The 16,516-nt window shown below is 37.4% G+C and overlaps 1 protein-coding gene across 1 annotated transcript in view; it reads right to left on the reverse strand.

Annotated features, from left to right (window-relative positions):
- GLIS3 (GLIS family zinc finger 3) overlaps window positions 1-16,516 on the reverse strand; it is a 180,820-nt gene that overhangs the window by 124,408 nt on the left and 39,896 nt on the right. Inside the window, exon 3 of the mRNA XM_069776864.1 lies at window positions 10,406-11,531. Within this exon, the coding sequence (XP_069632965.1) occupies window positions 10,406-11,531 (1,126 nt within the window). The remainder of the gene's footprint in view (window positions 1-10,405; window positions 11,532-16,516) is intronic.

Genomic DNA, 16,516 nt, shown 5'->3' on the forward strand with positions numbered 1-16,516 from the left:
ACCAGACACCATTTTTGCTTGATGGTAACAGAGGGTCTGTCACACCAGCAAAATACAGCATAAACTAGAAGGATACTAACATTTTAGCCTTAGCTCATCTGCAAAAGCCCATGGTAATGGATTCAGTGACCCATCTCTTCTTACATAATGGAAAAAAAAATAAAGTAGCCACATACTAGTATAATGAAAGAAGTGTAAGAACTAAAGTTAGTAAACAGAACCTGCTACAATGAGTTCATTTTTGCTGTCTACTAAGCCTTGCAAAGACTATCTGCAACATATGACCGCCATGCATCCTGCACTGATAGGCGTTAAAGAAATGAAATAATTAACTCCAAAGCTTTTCACTGTGGGTGGCTGAAGGATGACGGGAGAAGATGAGTTTCCAAAGAGGCCATCACCATTTTTCAAGATGTGTGATGATTCAGACTCAGTACTTGAGATTAGTGTTGCATTCAGTGGCCCTTCAGCAACTCCTGACAACCTGAAACAGAAGCAGCACACCTCTGCCTTCAGAGGAAATGTAAGCTCTCACAAATAAGCATGACAGACTTTTGAGAACCTCATCACAATTAAAGCAGATCAACAATCTTGCAGATGGCTTGCTTTTAATTTGGAACCAAACTATCCATTGATTCACGGAAATGCCACATTCCCAACACAGGCTTCACAGAGATTCATTTAACTGAGTTTAACAGTCTGAGTTTAACTGGTGATATGTTTTGTATTTTCAATCACTCTGCCTGCAGAGCTATCAATTATAATGATTTCTATAGTATTTGCTCAATCTGTATGTCTCCTGCCGTGACAAGTTATGTGATAATGGACCTGCTTCACTGGTGCAGACAAAAAATCAGTGTCACAACTTAGCAACTCACATTGTTAATTTACACAATGGATTCAGACCACATTTGTTTAGGCATTCAAAAGCCAAGAGTCCTTGTGAGTCAGTCAGAGCTGAGCAGCCTTGTTTCTCAACAGTGGCTCATTTTTAAAAAAGGACTCTCAATAATCTCAGCAGTCTCAACATAAATATTCCTTAATTCAGTTTATGCATAGTCCACTCCTTTAAACAAACAAAGCACACCTCACATTCATGCCATCTACCAACTTCTGTAACAGATTACCATCAAATACCTTAAACAAGGTTCAACAAGTGTGTCTGAATCACTTGGAAACTGTAAGATCACAGGACTGAAACTTTGTCATACCAATTATGTAAAGCCACTGGAAAGAAATCCATGTATTTTTGCAAGCAGGCAAAGCAGGCTTTTCATGGAACAAAAGAAGCCTTGTCTTTTTCTATTATGTGACAACTCCTAATTAGAATCAATGATTTTTTATTGTTGGCCCAGATAAGCTTGTTTGCATAGCTGTAATTTCTTAAAACAGAAATCTGAATGTTACTAGGAAAATACATCCATCGGCAGTACAACAGACCTTGAAGAAGAACACTGGCATTGCCTGATATTTACATCTTATTAACCCTGGAGACAATTCTGCAAATGTTGAACAGTAAAGAATACAGTAAAGAGCCAAAGCAATTTAATTTTGTTTCAAAGAATTTATAGAAATCTATGAAGAGTACCCATAAAGGCACATTGTCATCTTTTTCTTGAGCTTATGCCAGCTGATGACCAATAGAAAGCATTCAAAGAGGGAGAAAAGAGAGCGAGGGAAATTATTTATAACTCTTTGTATCAAGCACACTGCTTCATGGACATGTGAGGAACATTACATTTCAACATTTCATGCAGAAACAGCTCTGAAAAAAGAATTTCCTACCACAGTGACATCTCTTTAAAATGATTCACTTGTGATCTTGAACTTTGTAATGATGTGTGTTAATTCTCCAGAGCTGAGTACTCATGGAATAAAGTTGCTATATAACCTTAAATATGATGGTAAGAAAGTATTAAACCTAAATGAAAATAGTCTTTAATAAACAGGAAAAACAAGCACTCTGAGTAGATAAAGGTGATACCAGAAAGCAGTCACCATGTGGTTATACCAAGGTTTAGCAAACCCAGATGCATTGAAGAGAGCCGAGTCCAATGCAAGTTCTAGACAAAATAGTCGCAGCGTCCTCACTAGCTCCTCTTTCTGAATTTCATCTTCTCAGTTAGTTCAGCACTCTACACAGACACACACTGGGCCTTCACATTGACTACCTCTAAAAAGAACTCCCTGTTTCCACGCAGCCTTGTTCAGAAAGGTTTGTTCAGCAGTTATTTAGGCCCTGTTAACACAAGATCAACAGCAATTGCATTTCTGTAACGGAGGACTCCACTGCACTGGCTGTATTGGTAATACCCTTGTCCAGGAAGCCTATTTCAACCACTTATAGGGAGAGCCCACTATCATCATCTTCTGGACAGTGCTTAATCCTTACACTGTCCAAGTCCTTTGGAAACCTACCTTGCAAGTACCTATCTATAAAAGTACACAAGATTTTAGCATCTGCTAAATGCCACCTCAGCTAATTGGGACTACAATGGCAGTAAAATAGAATTGCTTCAGGGATCTGAGTGAATCAGCTGATTCTTGTCTTCCTCGGTCTTTGGGCTACTGTGCTGGAGGCTGAGGGGAGACCTTATTGCTCTCTACAACTACCTGAAAGGAGGTTGTAGCCAGGTGGGTGTCAGTCTCTTCTCCCAAGTAGAAAGTGATAGGACAAGAGGAAACGGCCTCAGGTTACACCAGGGGAGGTTTAGACTGGATACTAGGAAAAATTTCTTCACCAGAAGGTTGTCAAGCATTGGAACAGGCTGCCCACGGAATTCACCATCCCTGGAGGTATTTAAAAGATGTGTAGACTTGGTGCTTAGGGACATGGTTTAGTGGTGGACTTGGCAGTGTTACGTTTATGGTTGGACTTGATGATCTCAAGGGTCTCCTCCAACCTAAATGATTCTATGATTCTATGTAAGTATGTGTATAAACCTGTGTTCAAGACATGCTGTTGAAATCAATGGAATCACTGAGTTGTGTGTCACTGACTTCAGTATTCTGCCTGAAAGAATCTCACTAAAGTCTATGAGACCATTACTCTGCAACTTACCCTTTAAAAATGCACAGGACCAGTCCCTTCTGTTGATTACTTTAAGCATTAAGTTAGTAAAAATATCATAAAGTAAATCTGAATGCTGAAAAAAAAGTCAAAGAATACTTTAGCATGTCCAAATGTTTCAGAATATATTTGCAATTGGTTTGCAACATATTTAACTAGTGCAGTCATACTTGCACAAAAAAGGTACATGGCATTTTTCCATTTCTTAATTACTCTGTACAAATAATCCAATGACTGTTCTGTGATGCTTAATTCTCAACATTTGTTTTTAAAGCCTATGTTCACAGATAAACCATCAGACTTAGATGTCTGGGATGTTCTCCACAGAGCACCAGAAGCATTCATTAAACCTCTAATCCTTAGGAAATCAGTGTCAATCACATGAATAAAAGCCAACGGTGTGTTTACCTTTGCTTAAAACTGTATTTCCTTTCTGAAGAAGTTAACATTGCAATGCACAGTATAATCCATTAACTAGTTCCCTCTACTTCTCTTTTCCTTTCTTTAAAACAGAATCATGTTTTCTGGAAATGGTTCCTGTCTGTTTCTGTTGTGACTTTATCATAACTTGCATTTTCTGTTTTCCCATGAGATATTGTTAGGCTTTTCTATCAGTAACTGGAAAGCTTCATAGTTTACTCACTCTGTTCCTGATACAGGTCCAGCCATCAATCAAACAGGGATGCTGAAAATGCAAAGTAAAACTGGCAGAAAAGTGCAGAAGCTATCTAAAAACATTTTATGGCTCGGGGAGTAATCCAATTTCCAAATACTTCACACAGACGTGCTCCAGAACTACAACCTTAGCATTAGTCCCCCAGCTTTGAGTTCCAGTAATTTTCTAGTTTAAAACCAAAACCAAAGACCAACCTCTAAATTTTCTGTAATGGAAATTTTGGCAGATACAAAGTTTGATTTGGGATTCCACATTTCAAGTAGATGAAATTTTTTAAAGTGCTTCATTTTTTTAGCTTACCATTTATTTATAGTTTGATACAGCAATGAAAAAAAATTTCAAAAATGTACCACTAAAATCATGCTACAGGGAAATGAAAATAAATAAAACATAATATTTGTGCCTATCCATAAGCACAAAGAGGTAATAAATTAGAAACTCTTCCACACAAACATAAGTGTCTGTGCAATTAGGAATGTTCACTGTTATTTTTGGATACTTCACAGTCATGTTCTGGATTACAGTGAAACTAAAAAGATGACTGTTTGAAAAAGTTTATTAAAAAACTGTCTTAAATTTTCCAAATATCTAAGTCAAAAGGCAAGATAAGCTGGTTCAAATACTTAACAGGAAAATCAAATTATTCATTAGAAGAACAAGAATAAAATTAGAGGTTTCATAAATATTATTCTGTAACATAAAATATGGTTCTCTGGCTATCATTTTTCACTGTCACTAGTTCTACATATAAACGTAGAAAGGAGTTTGCTTTGCATTTTTGAAGCATAAAGAGATACTTTGATATTAAAGGTCAGTACTTCGGATACCACAAGACTTCAGGTGCTCACTGAACTCAAGTGGAAGTTGTGCATCTTAAGCAGCCACAGGAAAAGCACGTATCATTTCATTTTGAACTATGGAGGCATTATGTATTTTACACTGAAAGAATAATATTAAAAGAGCATTAATACAATTGCTGAGAGGTAAGATTTATTAGCTTGGGCTAGATGCCGTCTGATGCAATTACATGAGTTTGAGCTGTTTGTGGAGGCACACTCACGGTTAATAATTTGCTTGTCCTTTAAACAGCTAAAACATCATAACCAAAATCAGTGGGTTACTAAGACTGCACAAACTTGTGAGAGTTAGGAAGTCTTAGCTTTATGGTTGCAAATTTAAAACTCAGCTTTTCTATGTCTATACACCATGATATAGCCTAATTACTCACACATCTCTGCCTTTTCCATGGTAGTTGTGTTTCAGTTAGTTCACTGAATTAGTGAAAAAATGGGCAACAGGCAACTATAAACTTGGTGTTTTCTAACTTTCAGTAACTTGACTCTACAATTAAATTACTGTTCTTTTAACAGTAAGACTAGGTGCTCAATTTCTACTTTAGAGTAGTGAAAAATTCTTCTGCAAGCATATAAGCAAAAACAAATTCAAAAATTTTTATAGTTTCTATTTTGTCAAGACTTCAGTGCAATATAGGATTTGATATGGTCTTTTGTATCATCAAGAAACAGTGTCATGTACTGTACATAAAATACATAGTACAGGCCATATGTAACACACCATATGAAGGCACACTGCTGAAGTCTGAAGATGGAAAAAAATTCCCAATCATTTTTATAGAATCCATTTCTGTTTTTAATCAAAGTTTCATCTTGAACACAATCTTCCAAGCACATGTGCTTCAAATAGCACACACACATCTATCTAAATACTCATGCTCACCTAAAGATGTTTACTCATGTCTCAAAGAAGCATTATATAAGCATTTTAAGTTTTATGGTCTTTTTTTTTTAACCATACCTTCTGTTTTATGTGCTTAGTAGACTGATGCGCTGTGGGATAATTTCAGATATTTAGCAGATGTGAAATGGATGTTGCTTCAAATCTGACAGGAATACTAGCAATTTTATCGGTTTAAATCACATCAAGCAGCTGTGATAAAAAGTGCAGTATATGTATTATTATCCCATACTTTAAAATAGTGATGGCATTGTGCTGAAGCATAGCTCAGAACTTACGGAAAGCAAAAAGATTGAATTCAGTTTCAAAAGGGGAAGCATTCTTAGTGTACCTGAACGAAACTGCAAACAGAGAGCCTGAAATAGATCTCTAACAACGTGCTGTTGCTATTTACACCAGAATAAATATATTAAGTTTATTGTTTGCATAGCATGACAATAAGGCTAATTAAGTACCTTTTATTGCAGCTGAACTTGAAAAGTACAAAAATACTTACTACAAAAGAAGGAACGAACACTGAGTAGAAAATAAATAAGCTCACAGGTACAGCCAAAGAGAGCAAAAGATCAGCATTTGCCAACTGCTGCTGTGGAGTTTCCACAGCCACTGGGAATCCTCTTTTCTTCTGATCCAGAAGAAATCTAAGGGAACCTTAGATATCATTGTGTGGTAACTGCTGGCAAACGTTACAGATTTTATCTTAACTACTGGCATACTAACTGCTTGCATTTCAACATAAATTTTTCATTCACCTTTTTCTTCTTTAACTTATTCCTACAAAGTACAAGCTAATGCATAGATTAATAAATAAATACAACACATTTGAACCTGCTATACCTACTTCATATAAAGAAGTTTAGGAATAGACACTAAATATATATTAACGTGTCATGAATAATTTTTTTAGTCTTTAAACCAGGTCATTGAAAAGAAGAATGCATTCCAGATGCTGTAAGTTGGAATAGAACCTGAAAGATGTTTTAATGAACTGTAAGGGAGCCCAATACATTTTAATAGCTATTTAATGAATTCCTATTCCAAACAAGTCAACTTCAGGTGAGTCCTCTTGCATGCAGGTACTCTTCAACTTCACAAATTTCTGTGTAATAAAGCAAGGCCAAGCATACTCACCTACTTTGGCTTCCAATATAAAAAAAAATGCAGGACTCCATGAAATTAATGCTTTTTAACATAAAAGTGCATTTTTTAGAATAAGAACAAATCTTCTAAAAATGTGCAGGAGTGAAAAATAACACCATGATTTTTCAGTACACAGAGAAAGTATATTGGATCAAATTGCCAACACCTAATCTGAACATGCAGCTTCGGCAGCAAATTCACATAACGCTGGAAAAAAAGAGCCTGATTCACAGAAAAACAACAATACAAAACAAATTATCACAATCAGTATGCAATTATTTTCCACTCCACCCTACTTACCTTTGTACACAGCGACAAGTATGTTCTGAGTTTTTGACCTTAAGAATGCTTGACTTAAGTTTGGATCTGCTTATCATGATCATCACATGTTTTTATGTGCTGCTATCTTATTAATACTCACCCTACAACACTTTATCTTCCAGAATCAAAGAAGACTGCTCATCCAGAACAAGAAGGAACTAATGACTAGAGTATCGTTTGCAGCTACAGTTTATCACTTCAAATTTTTGTTACATAGATAAACAGAAACTAGTCCCTATGTGGCAAAACAAATGCTGAGGTCAAAGGAACACTCTATTTTGCTCTAACTATAAGCACATCCAGTACTGCAGTCCTAGCTGTCCTTCAAGTCTCTTCTCAAATATATGCTTTCATCATCACAGAGCAATAACAGAGAATATTAAGATTATTTTATCAAGTTCAGCTTATGATTAGCTGTGCATCTGATTCCGCATTATCTCTATTAGTGTTACAATAATGCAACTTAGAAGTAACCCTGACCTTGTATTACTAAAACCTTGTAAAGCTTGCTGAACTCTCACAGCAATCCATTGGGATACACAACACAGTATATAAGAATACACTTTCAACACTCAGCTGCACAGAAACAAGTACTGCATGATAAATATACCGACTAGCACCCATTGCAATATATGCTTAATGAGAAGATTGTCTCTTGCAAAATGTTAGGAACCATCAACACATAAAATGCTCACACAATGACTAGTGTATGATGTCACTAAGGTGACTAGTGTAACTGGCTGTCTTTGATTATAGGATGTTTTAATATGTTACTTCTATTACTTCTGCTATGTTCTCTGTAGTAAATCTGGTTGGTTCACATAATAGATGTGTATGTGGCATTCTTCCTTCCCTGTTTGGTCTACTAGACTGCCTCTTACTAGTGTGCAAACTGCAGTGGACATAAGACCTTTACTTTATAAAGATTTTAGAGGAAGAGGCATCCTACATGTAAAACCAGAAAATAAATTATAGAAAGACCCTAGGTGGACAAATAAAGATCATGAAGGGATTGTTTTGATTTATCACTTAGATGCATAAATTCATACAGGTTTGCTGAAAAGTTTCAGATTTCTTTTGCATAATTTTTTGTTAATTACAGGAATAATACTTGATTATTATCTTGCCCAAAGTGTTCTCCCTAATACCTCACTTAAAATCTCAGTTTAAAACCTGAAATTGTATTGATATGATTGTAAATTTCACTGCGTGGTGAGAAAGGTATGAATTCTGGCTGAAGTACCGTTTCCTAAATATACTGAGAGACTTCCAGACCATGGCCCCCTGACATTAGAAAGCCAAATACGTTTTTCCAAATTCACACCATTTGTGAAATGGTAAAGGAAGAAAGCAGCAAGCTGTTTCACTCAAACCCTGCTAAAGGATGCCATTTCTGCATGCTTGTCCCAAGAAAGGGGGCCTATGTTCCAGATTTACACTGACGGTATAGGGGTTATCATGTCACCCTGAGTATTTTTGCAATTCATTAGACTTCTACACATGAAAGCATGATAAGCATGTGGCTGCTGCTTCTGATATGCAAACTTCATGGCACGTGGCTCTATCCAGCAACACTTGCTGAAGTCCAGCAAAATTAATCACACTTTTTAATGTTTATGAAAGCAATCACTCTTTGAGAAGCTCATATAGATGCCTCTCATTTTTTTTGTGACACAGCATGACCTGACACACGCTTTAGCTTAGGTTTAATAATCTCAAAAACGTTATCAAATTAAGTACCTTATCCATTTAAACATTAACATATTTATCATCAGTGAATAATGATTCCTTCAAAGCTAAGGACTCCTCAAGGAGGCCTCATACTCATGAGAAGGTCACTGTAAGCACCCTTTCTAAACAAGCAGGCCAGGGAGTACAGAGTGCTACTAACACAATGTTTTCCCCAATCTTACTGGATCCCTCATTGTAACTCTCCTACTAGAAGGACCCTGGGTACTCGCATTATTTTTTTTCCAGTGCTCTTTCACCATTCCTGCCCTCTTTCTTCATATAGTCGTCTGTTCTCACTCTTCTGCTGATGTCTGTCTCCATCTCTTTTTTTCCATGTACTATTCCCTTGAAAAATTACTTTCTTGACTCCTAATGGTTCTTTTTTCTCCTTCTCTCTCCCCCCACAAAGCTGATGAGAAATCCCTGAGGAGGAACTGAAATTAATGGTAATATATCTGGAGAGCAGAAAAGAGAATATTATGAAATTAAAAAAAAATAAAATACTCAGCAGAGAGCCTGAGTTCAGGCTCTGGTGTGACAAAAGGGAAGGATAAAGAGTCTTCCTAGCATTGTGACACAATCTCTACCAGGTCCTTTAAATTCAAGAGAGAAATCTGGGAACATATCTGCTCTCCCTGAAGGAGATTGGCCCTTTGAAGTAGCAAAAGTGAAACAAAAAATTTTCCTCTGTCTACCGAACAAACAAACATCTGCATCATATTAAGAAAATTATTCAACTAGGCATACACTGAAATAGACTCCTACCACCAATTTATATTTCACAACATATAAACAAATATGTTGTTTTTCAAGTGAATAATAATCAGCAGTTATTCCTAGAAATTATATATTCATTGTTTTGTTAGGTTATGCTGAGCACTGGAAACAGCAGTGGTGAGGCTGCTTCCTGCTGATACTCAAAACGCACTTAATAAGGGTAAGCTAATCATCATCCAAAATACAGACTATATGTAAGGCCAATCAAGAATCTGAATTACAGAGATTATAGATGGTTCACTGGAGTCTAAACATAAACTGATTCTAGGGTTTACTGGCTAGATTGCTACCCCATGTGATTACATATGTGTGAAACTGACTTGCAGTGACCCTAAGAAAAACAGCAAGAAAAACATGACTTTGGGGGCTGAACGCTCACAGCTAGAAACAGAGAAACTGTTATGTGTTTTACTCCTACTGTATTCATGGAAACAGGGCTGTGGGTCTGTTTTTTGTTAGTAATAAAACAAACAACTGCTTTAAAAAATACCCAACTCTTCTTAGTTTCTCATGGTAACATTATGGAAGATCCTGAAAACTCCTCAAGTCAAAAAGGAGTAACACTATGCAACAATATTTCAGGATAAATTGTGCCATTTATTTAGCAGCACTTTTCCTGCACGTATCCTTCATGCAGGATGGTACTTAAGTTTTGCTTTATGACAGTCTACCGTGTCACTTTTGCAGTCTACAGTAGAAGTTTATAAATTTAGAAAATAAAATTTTGTCTAATTCTATCTGTCGGTACATATCAAATTAAAGAATAGCTTTGCTTTCTATCTAGGTGGAAAGATGCAGCAGTCATTCATTCACACAGACTAGTTAAAAAAGCGCACCATTAACTAGGAAAAACAAAGGCAGAATTACAACTTCTCTCTATTTTCATGAGTAATATAGAGCCTTTTACTGGTGAGAGAGACAGAATTCAGACTTACTGTGCATTTGTTTGGCTTCTCTCCTGAGTGGACTCTCATGTGAATCAGCAGTTTATAACGGGCATTAAACGGCTTGTGCCTTCGTGGGCACCCTGCCCAGAAGCAAGTGAAGTCCTCTCCCTTCCTCTGGTCTATATGGATCTTCTCTATGTGCCGCACAAGTTCCTCTTGCTGGTCATACAGTGCACCGCAGTCAACCCAGCAACAGCCATGCTTGCCATGGAAATCGTCTAGCTCACCGTCTTCGTCAAGCAGGGAGCCTGGGGCAGAAGGAGGCATGGGCAGTGGGTGAATGCGACTGGGGAGGCTGTGCGGGAGCCGGTGCTGGTGAGCATGGTATGGTGGGGGTGGTCCTTGTGGAGGAAGCGGGGGCAGCAGGGGTGGAGGAGGCATGTCCACTGTACGGCCTGAGAAGTCATCCAGCCGTCCATTTTTCAGGATGCCCACCACCTGGTTGTCCATGGGTGGCACACCCTGGTGGATCAACATGTTACTTGTGGCAGCCATCTGCAAGCTGGCTTGCTCCAGCTGCTGCATCCGCTGGTAGTCGCCAGCTCCGTTCTCAACATAGCCTGGGAAGGTGACGTTGCCATTAGCCATGAGAAGGCCTTTCTGGGCAGTTGGAATAGAGCAATTTGCGGGTATACAGCCTCCTCTCACTCCCAGAAAATGTCCATAGACCTCAGGCTGTGGGGAGACGTTCGCTGGTGATGTCCTAGAGCTGTTGATGTAGGCCATCAGAGAGGTGGGGGACGTACAGATGATTGTATTGAAGTCGATCCCAATGCCATCCGACAGAGGAGACAGAGAGAGTGCTCTCTTTTTGGAGTGGGCTGATTGAGACCGGGCTGAGGAATGGCAAGGACTAGAGTAAGGAGAATGCTTATTTTCCACACCATATAAGTAGGACGGTAACGAGTTAGAGATGCAGTTACTGGACGCAGATGTTCCAGGTGAAAAATTTAGTAAGTCCCCCAGCTCACTGCCATTTTGTAAACCTTCGTCAGGAGGAACAGAAGGAAGTGTCCTGTACGCATGTGACCACTCTTGCTTAACACTCAAAGTGGACTGACTTTCTGACAAGCTTAACGTTGTAGAGGCCAGAGACTCACGTGACAAGAGCGACCTGGAATAAAGGCACAATAAAGTAATTAAGCAGTTAGACAATGCAGCAGTGGTTCTTCTATCTTCACACACACGTAAGATTAAAGAAAGGCTACAGGTGAGAAAGTTTGCCCTAATTTTGGGTACTCAACTTTAGCATTCTCAATTAATGTACCAGCAGGCATATACAGGCAATACATACGTAACAAGGTCACTTAGGAAACCAACTTTAAAACGCCAAGATTTTGAAGAAAAGTTGCAGCAAAGGTTCATAATACTTCACTGCAGAAAACAATGCAAATTTTTTCATCAACTGGTGTAAATACATGTGGGCTTCTGAAGCCGAAGCACTATGCTCCTGCCTTGTATGAAACTCATATTGATTTCAGTTCACTATTATTTTTGCTGGCAAAGAACAGAAAGAAAACTGATTAATAAAGAATAAATATTTAACCTGAATGACTTTGCTAATTGTAATGCATACAAATAGTATTCTCTACAGAAATAGCTCAAGTTTATAAATACAGATAATATCTAACTTTACAAAACAAACAAAATAAATGAATAATGTAGAAGAACTGGTTGAAGGGGTTTATTTAGTTTTGATTTGATGATGTAGCTGCCTCCAAGTCAGCAATCAAAATTTTTGATGAAAGTGTAATCTTGCTGTTTTCATTGTTTTTTCACAGAAATATTATGAAACGTGTTTACGCTGCAAATGTCCTACGGGTAGCTTAAAAAAAGAACTCATAAGCTCTTAACAATATTGTTTTCTACAGAAGGGTATAAAAAGGAAATACAGGGACATCAGGGTCCCTGATTCATGGCTGCAAATGCTGGGTAAAGGCCAAGTGGATTTATGTTGCTACAAACTTAAAAAATGTAAAAGAGAAAGTATGCATCATAAAGAAAACTAATAAAAACAAATCTCATCTCTTTCTTGATACAGACACAGTTATAGCAAGCACCTTCAAGGAGGCACTTCCACCTATTTTACTTGTTTTTTTGTTTTTAATAGGGAAGCAAATTTTGATGTCTACTCAGGGAAAGCAATACTGCAGTTGCTTCTGAGTTCTGCAAGATTTTCTTATAGACACTGCTACAGGAAACATGGATCCATGGGACAGATCTGTTAAGGCTCATAGTTGCATCATATGTCTGCACCACAGCCCTGCTGCAGAGACTGCAGCTTCAGTGGAGATATATGAAACTACTTAATTTAAGAAATGGTGGTAGGCTAAAACTGGGGATCTGAATCCTATTTAAAACAACATCAGTCAACCCAAGAGGGCGAGAACAGATCCTAAAAATGGCTCTGCAGATATTTCCAGTTAATATGGCAATATTTACCAAATTTCCATGATTTTGCTTGGCAAATCAACTTTTCACCTCTGAGATCTATGGATTATCTTTCAGTTAGATCAGTGACGTTGAAAGAATATATGAAAACACTAAGTCATTCAGGCGAGAGAAATGTATATAGCTTTCCACACTAAGTTCTAGCCACAGAGATTAAAGCTGCAAAATCAGTGTGTCTTTGTTATCTTATTCTGCCCACCACATGAGCACTCCCTCAGTGATGAGGATTTTTTCCTACTTGTTAATATTACAGCATCTTCAAGCACTTGAGAGTCAACCAACGTGAAGTAAGAAAAGTCGGTTTGCAGTGACTTTAGTTTAAGGGCTGAATCGTGCTGCAGGAACACAGCCCAGTCATTGCTGAAGAGCTGGAGGAGAGGAACTGGTGCTCAGGGCACTGTGGCTGTCTCCTCAGCATTTTTTTGTCTAGAGGGGAAGTTTGGCACAGGCTTAGGGAGAGAGGTCTGCAGGTGCTATGTCTGCGCACTGAGATAGCTCACAAACAGCAAAAACATAGCTTTAAATATCACCCAGCCTTGCTGTGGTGACCTATGGGATAGATGGGTAAATGGTCTTTTGTTCAAGATGATACTTGCTTTGTAATGGATGGCTGATTTGCTGTATCAGAACAAGAAACATCCTGTTCAGATTGAATGTCAGTATAGGGTACTGTTATGGAGGTGATGTTACCCCATTGGGGTTTAAATGGGACCTTGAAAACACAGCACTGAAGAAATGCACAATTAACACGCTGACTACAATTTGCACTGAGAGAAATAAGAAAAATGGGATTGCTATATCAGGTCAATCTTGTGTAAGATTTAGATCTAAAGGGACAATTATTTCTGAAAAAAATTGATTCAGGCTGTTGGGTCTGTTATCAGTGAGCTTTCTTAAAGCATAGTTCATTATTGGGCAGTTAAATCATGTTAGTATGCTGTAATTCCAAATACAATCTTCAACAGAGCAAGAAGAGTAAGTAAGGTTTGATTTTTCCATGCCAGGCTATATGTATGTATATCTGGAAAATATAAATAGGGTTCTTTTTACCAGTTTGATTATTTAAAATTTCATTTTCTCTTTTATAAGTAGGGAAAAAACCCCCATGCATCAATATAACAAGTCTATTTTTGTAATGTCAGGAATTTTAATCAGATGCATAGTAGGACCAGTGTCATTCAAAAAGCTATTAATGCCTAACACAAAGGGACATACTCATCAGTGAAGCTGAAGAAAAACTGCATTTTAAAAGTCTCGTAACAGGACAAAAATAAAAAGTTGGCCCAGAATTTCAAGTATACAATAAGTAAGAGCCAGATAATCTGAAGAAGTTTGGTTCTCACTTAAGCCTCTAAATTCAAAAGTAACAAAGATTCCAGCTCCCAAAACAGCAACAAAAATTCTTTAAAACCCAGCCCCCATTGTGACTAAGTAGTTTTCTGGGGGAAAATAAATATACCTAATATGAAAATGAAGGGCCAGCTATACCACTGTGCCAGATTCTCAGATGGTATTAATCGGCACATCTGCTTACTGTAATCTAAACCAGCTTGAGTTTGGACCAGATCTTTTATGAACATTTACAAGAGATTCCTGCAATTACTTGCTTTTCTCCCTCTGTGTACAGAGGCTACAGTGTCAAGTATAACCCAGAATCTTAAAGCAAAACATGGAAGAGTGAAAACTATGTTTTCTCATCTTTTTGCATGGTCTTCTGTTTTACTAGCCAAGAACCCTTTGCTCTTTCCTAGGTCCTTTGCTGACTTGCATCAAAGTAAATGGCAGTATTACATCTGGTTTCAAGCAGCATAACTGAATACTCCGAAAAAGTTTTTGGGAACTCTTAAAAAAGATGGGGAAGGTTTTACCCCTCATGGTCTATATACCAAAATCTGATGTTATCTGAGCAAAACTCCTATTTTGCCAACTTCTTTCTTTCTTCCATTAGTAAAAGTCAGGACAAGTCTGGTTTGGGTAAATTCAGCAAATAATCTGGTTTGGACTGAGCTGCCAGAGCACAGATCATGATGCCTGAGAGAAACAATCCAGAGAAGGCACTCAGCCCATAAAGGATTATGGAGTCAGCCTAGGCAACCAATTTAGGCATATGCAGTTTATTGCTGAAGCAATTGAAAAAAAACAATCTGTGAATTAAAATCTGACTTAAAACTTGTTTTGCCCTATTAAATAGTCAATTTGAGGGCAAAATTGCTGAAATGGACATTCTTTGTGTTATAAACTGATTTTATAACATCTTCATTGATAAATCATTAAAAGAGACTCTAGGGACATTACAGCCTAATTCTGCCAGAGTTTCAACTTCAGTTCACCCTTAGTAAATGTTTCTTTAAAATAAAACCAAAAATGTATAACTCAGTACTGACATGGTACACCCAACCACACATTCAGATAAAAACAACAGTGTTTGGAACCATACAGGCACACCTAAAACTTATTAAGTACGTAAAAATTACTTTATGATGTTTTTATACAATCAGTTTTGTTTTGTCTCAAAGGCATGTCTCTGGATTTGTCATTTGTCATCATCTCATCAGTGAATGGTTTTCCCTGACACGTTTACATAGGAAGCATAATTAATTTTGTAAATTGTCCTGGGGGACTCAGTCTTCACAACTGAAGTAACAGAAATGTCACAAATTATCTTCTACTAGAGTAGAGCAAGGTTTTCTTCCAGTTACATAATACCAATTATAATTATTTCAAGAACGTTCCTTGGCTTGTAATAAAGTGATATAGTAAAATGTAAACTGTTTTGAGAATAAAGACTCTTATGGCCTTTTGTATATAAGAACAGTTACATTTCAACTCAGCAGGCAACTATTGCACGAGTCACATCTACAGAAGTGGGAATGTAGCTTCTGAAGTAACGCACCAGAATGTTTTCTCACTATATGTTTAACTAATATCCAGGGATGTGCTTAATGTATTTGTATGGACATTGTCAAACAACTGTTTTCACTTTGTTCATGTTTGTTGACAATACTCATAGCCATAATCTCAAAAGTTATTTAAGCATTTAAAAATTAATTAACAAATATTTATCTGTGCTTTAGTGATATAAAAAGGCAACATTTGCAGGGAGAGGTCATAGATTTTATTAAACTACCCACCAGACCTAGGAAAATGGACAAGTTTTCAGGGACGCAAGTCTAACACAGATAAAGTTAACTGCTGGCTCAGTGCAGACTGGGAACAATCAATCTGATTAACTTAATTATGTAAACAATTTGAAAGCAAAGATATTTGATGAGGAGAGAGGAACTTTAGCAGAGCATTTAAGTTTATTTTGTCTGACATTAGTGTTACTTGACAGGCACCAACGTAACACTCTTAGCACTATGGTAAGCTTAAAACAGGTCACTGCCCCTGAAGATGTAACGTGGACTATTTCTGCTTTCATCCTCCGTAACACTTCCTGTCCTTAGTACAAAACTATAGTTAAGTGACTATAAAAATTTTTATCTAACAAAAAAGCCCTATCAAACATAGAAAATGTGTGGCCAAATTTCACCCATGATTTGAATGATCCAAACAGTATGATTACAGCTGATGCGAATTAAATTGTGTTGAATTAAATTTCCTGTGGCATAACAAAGCATCATTTAGGCCATTTTAACCATCAGAAAA

The sequence above is a fragment of the Haliaeetus albicilla genome, chromosome Z (genome assembly GCF_947461875.1).
Source record: "Haliaeetus albicilla chromosome Z, bHalAlb1.1, whole genome shotgun sequence".
NCBI lineage: Eukaryota > Metazoa > Chordata > Aves > Accipitriformes > Accipitridae > Haliaeetus > Haliaeetus albicilla.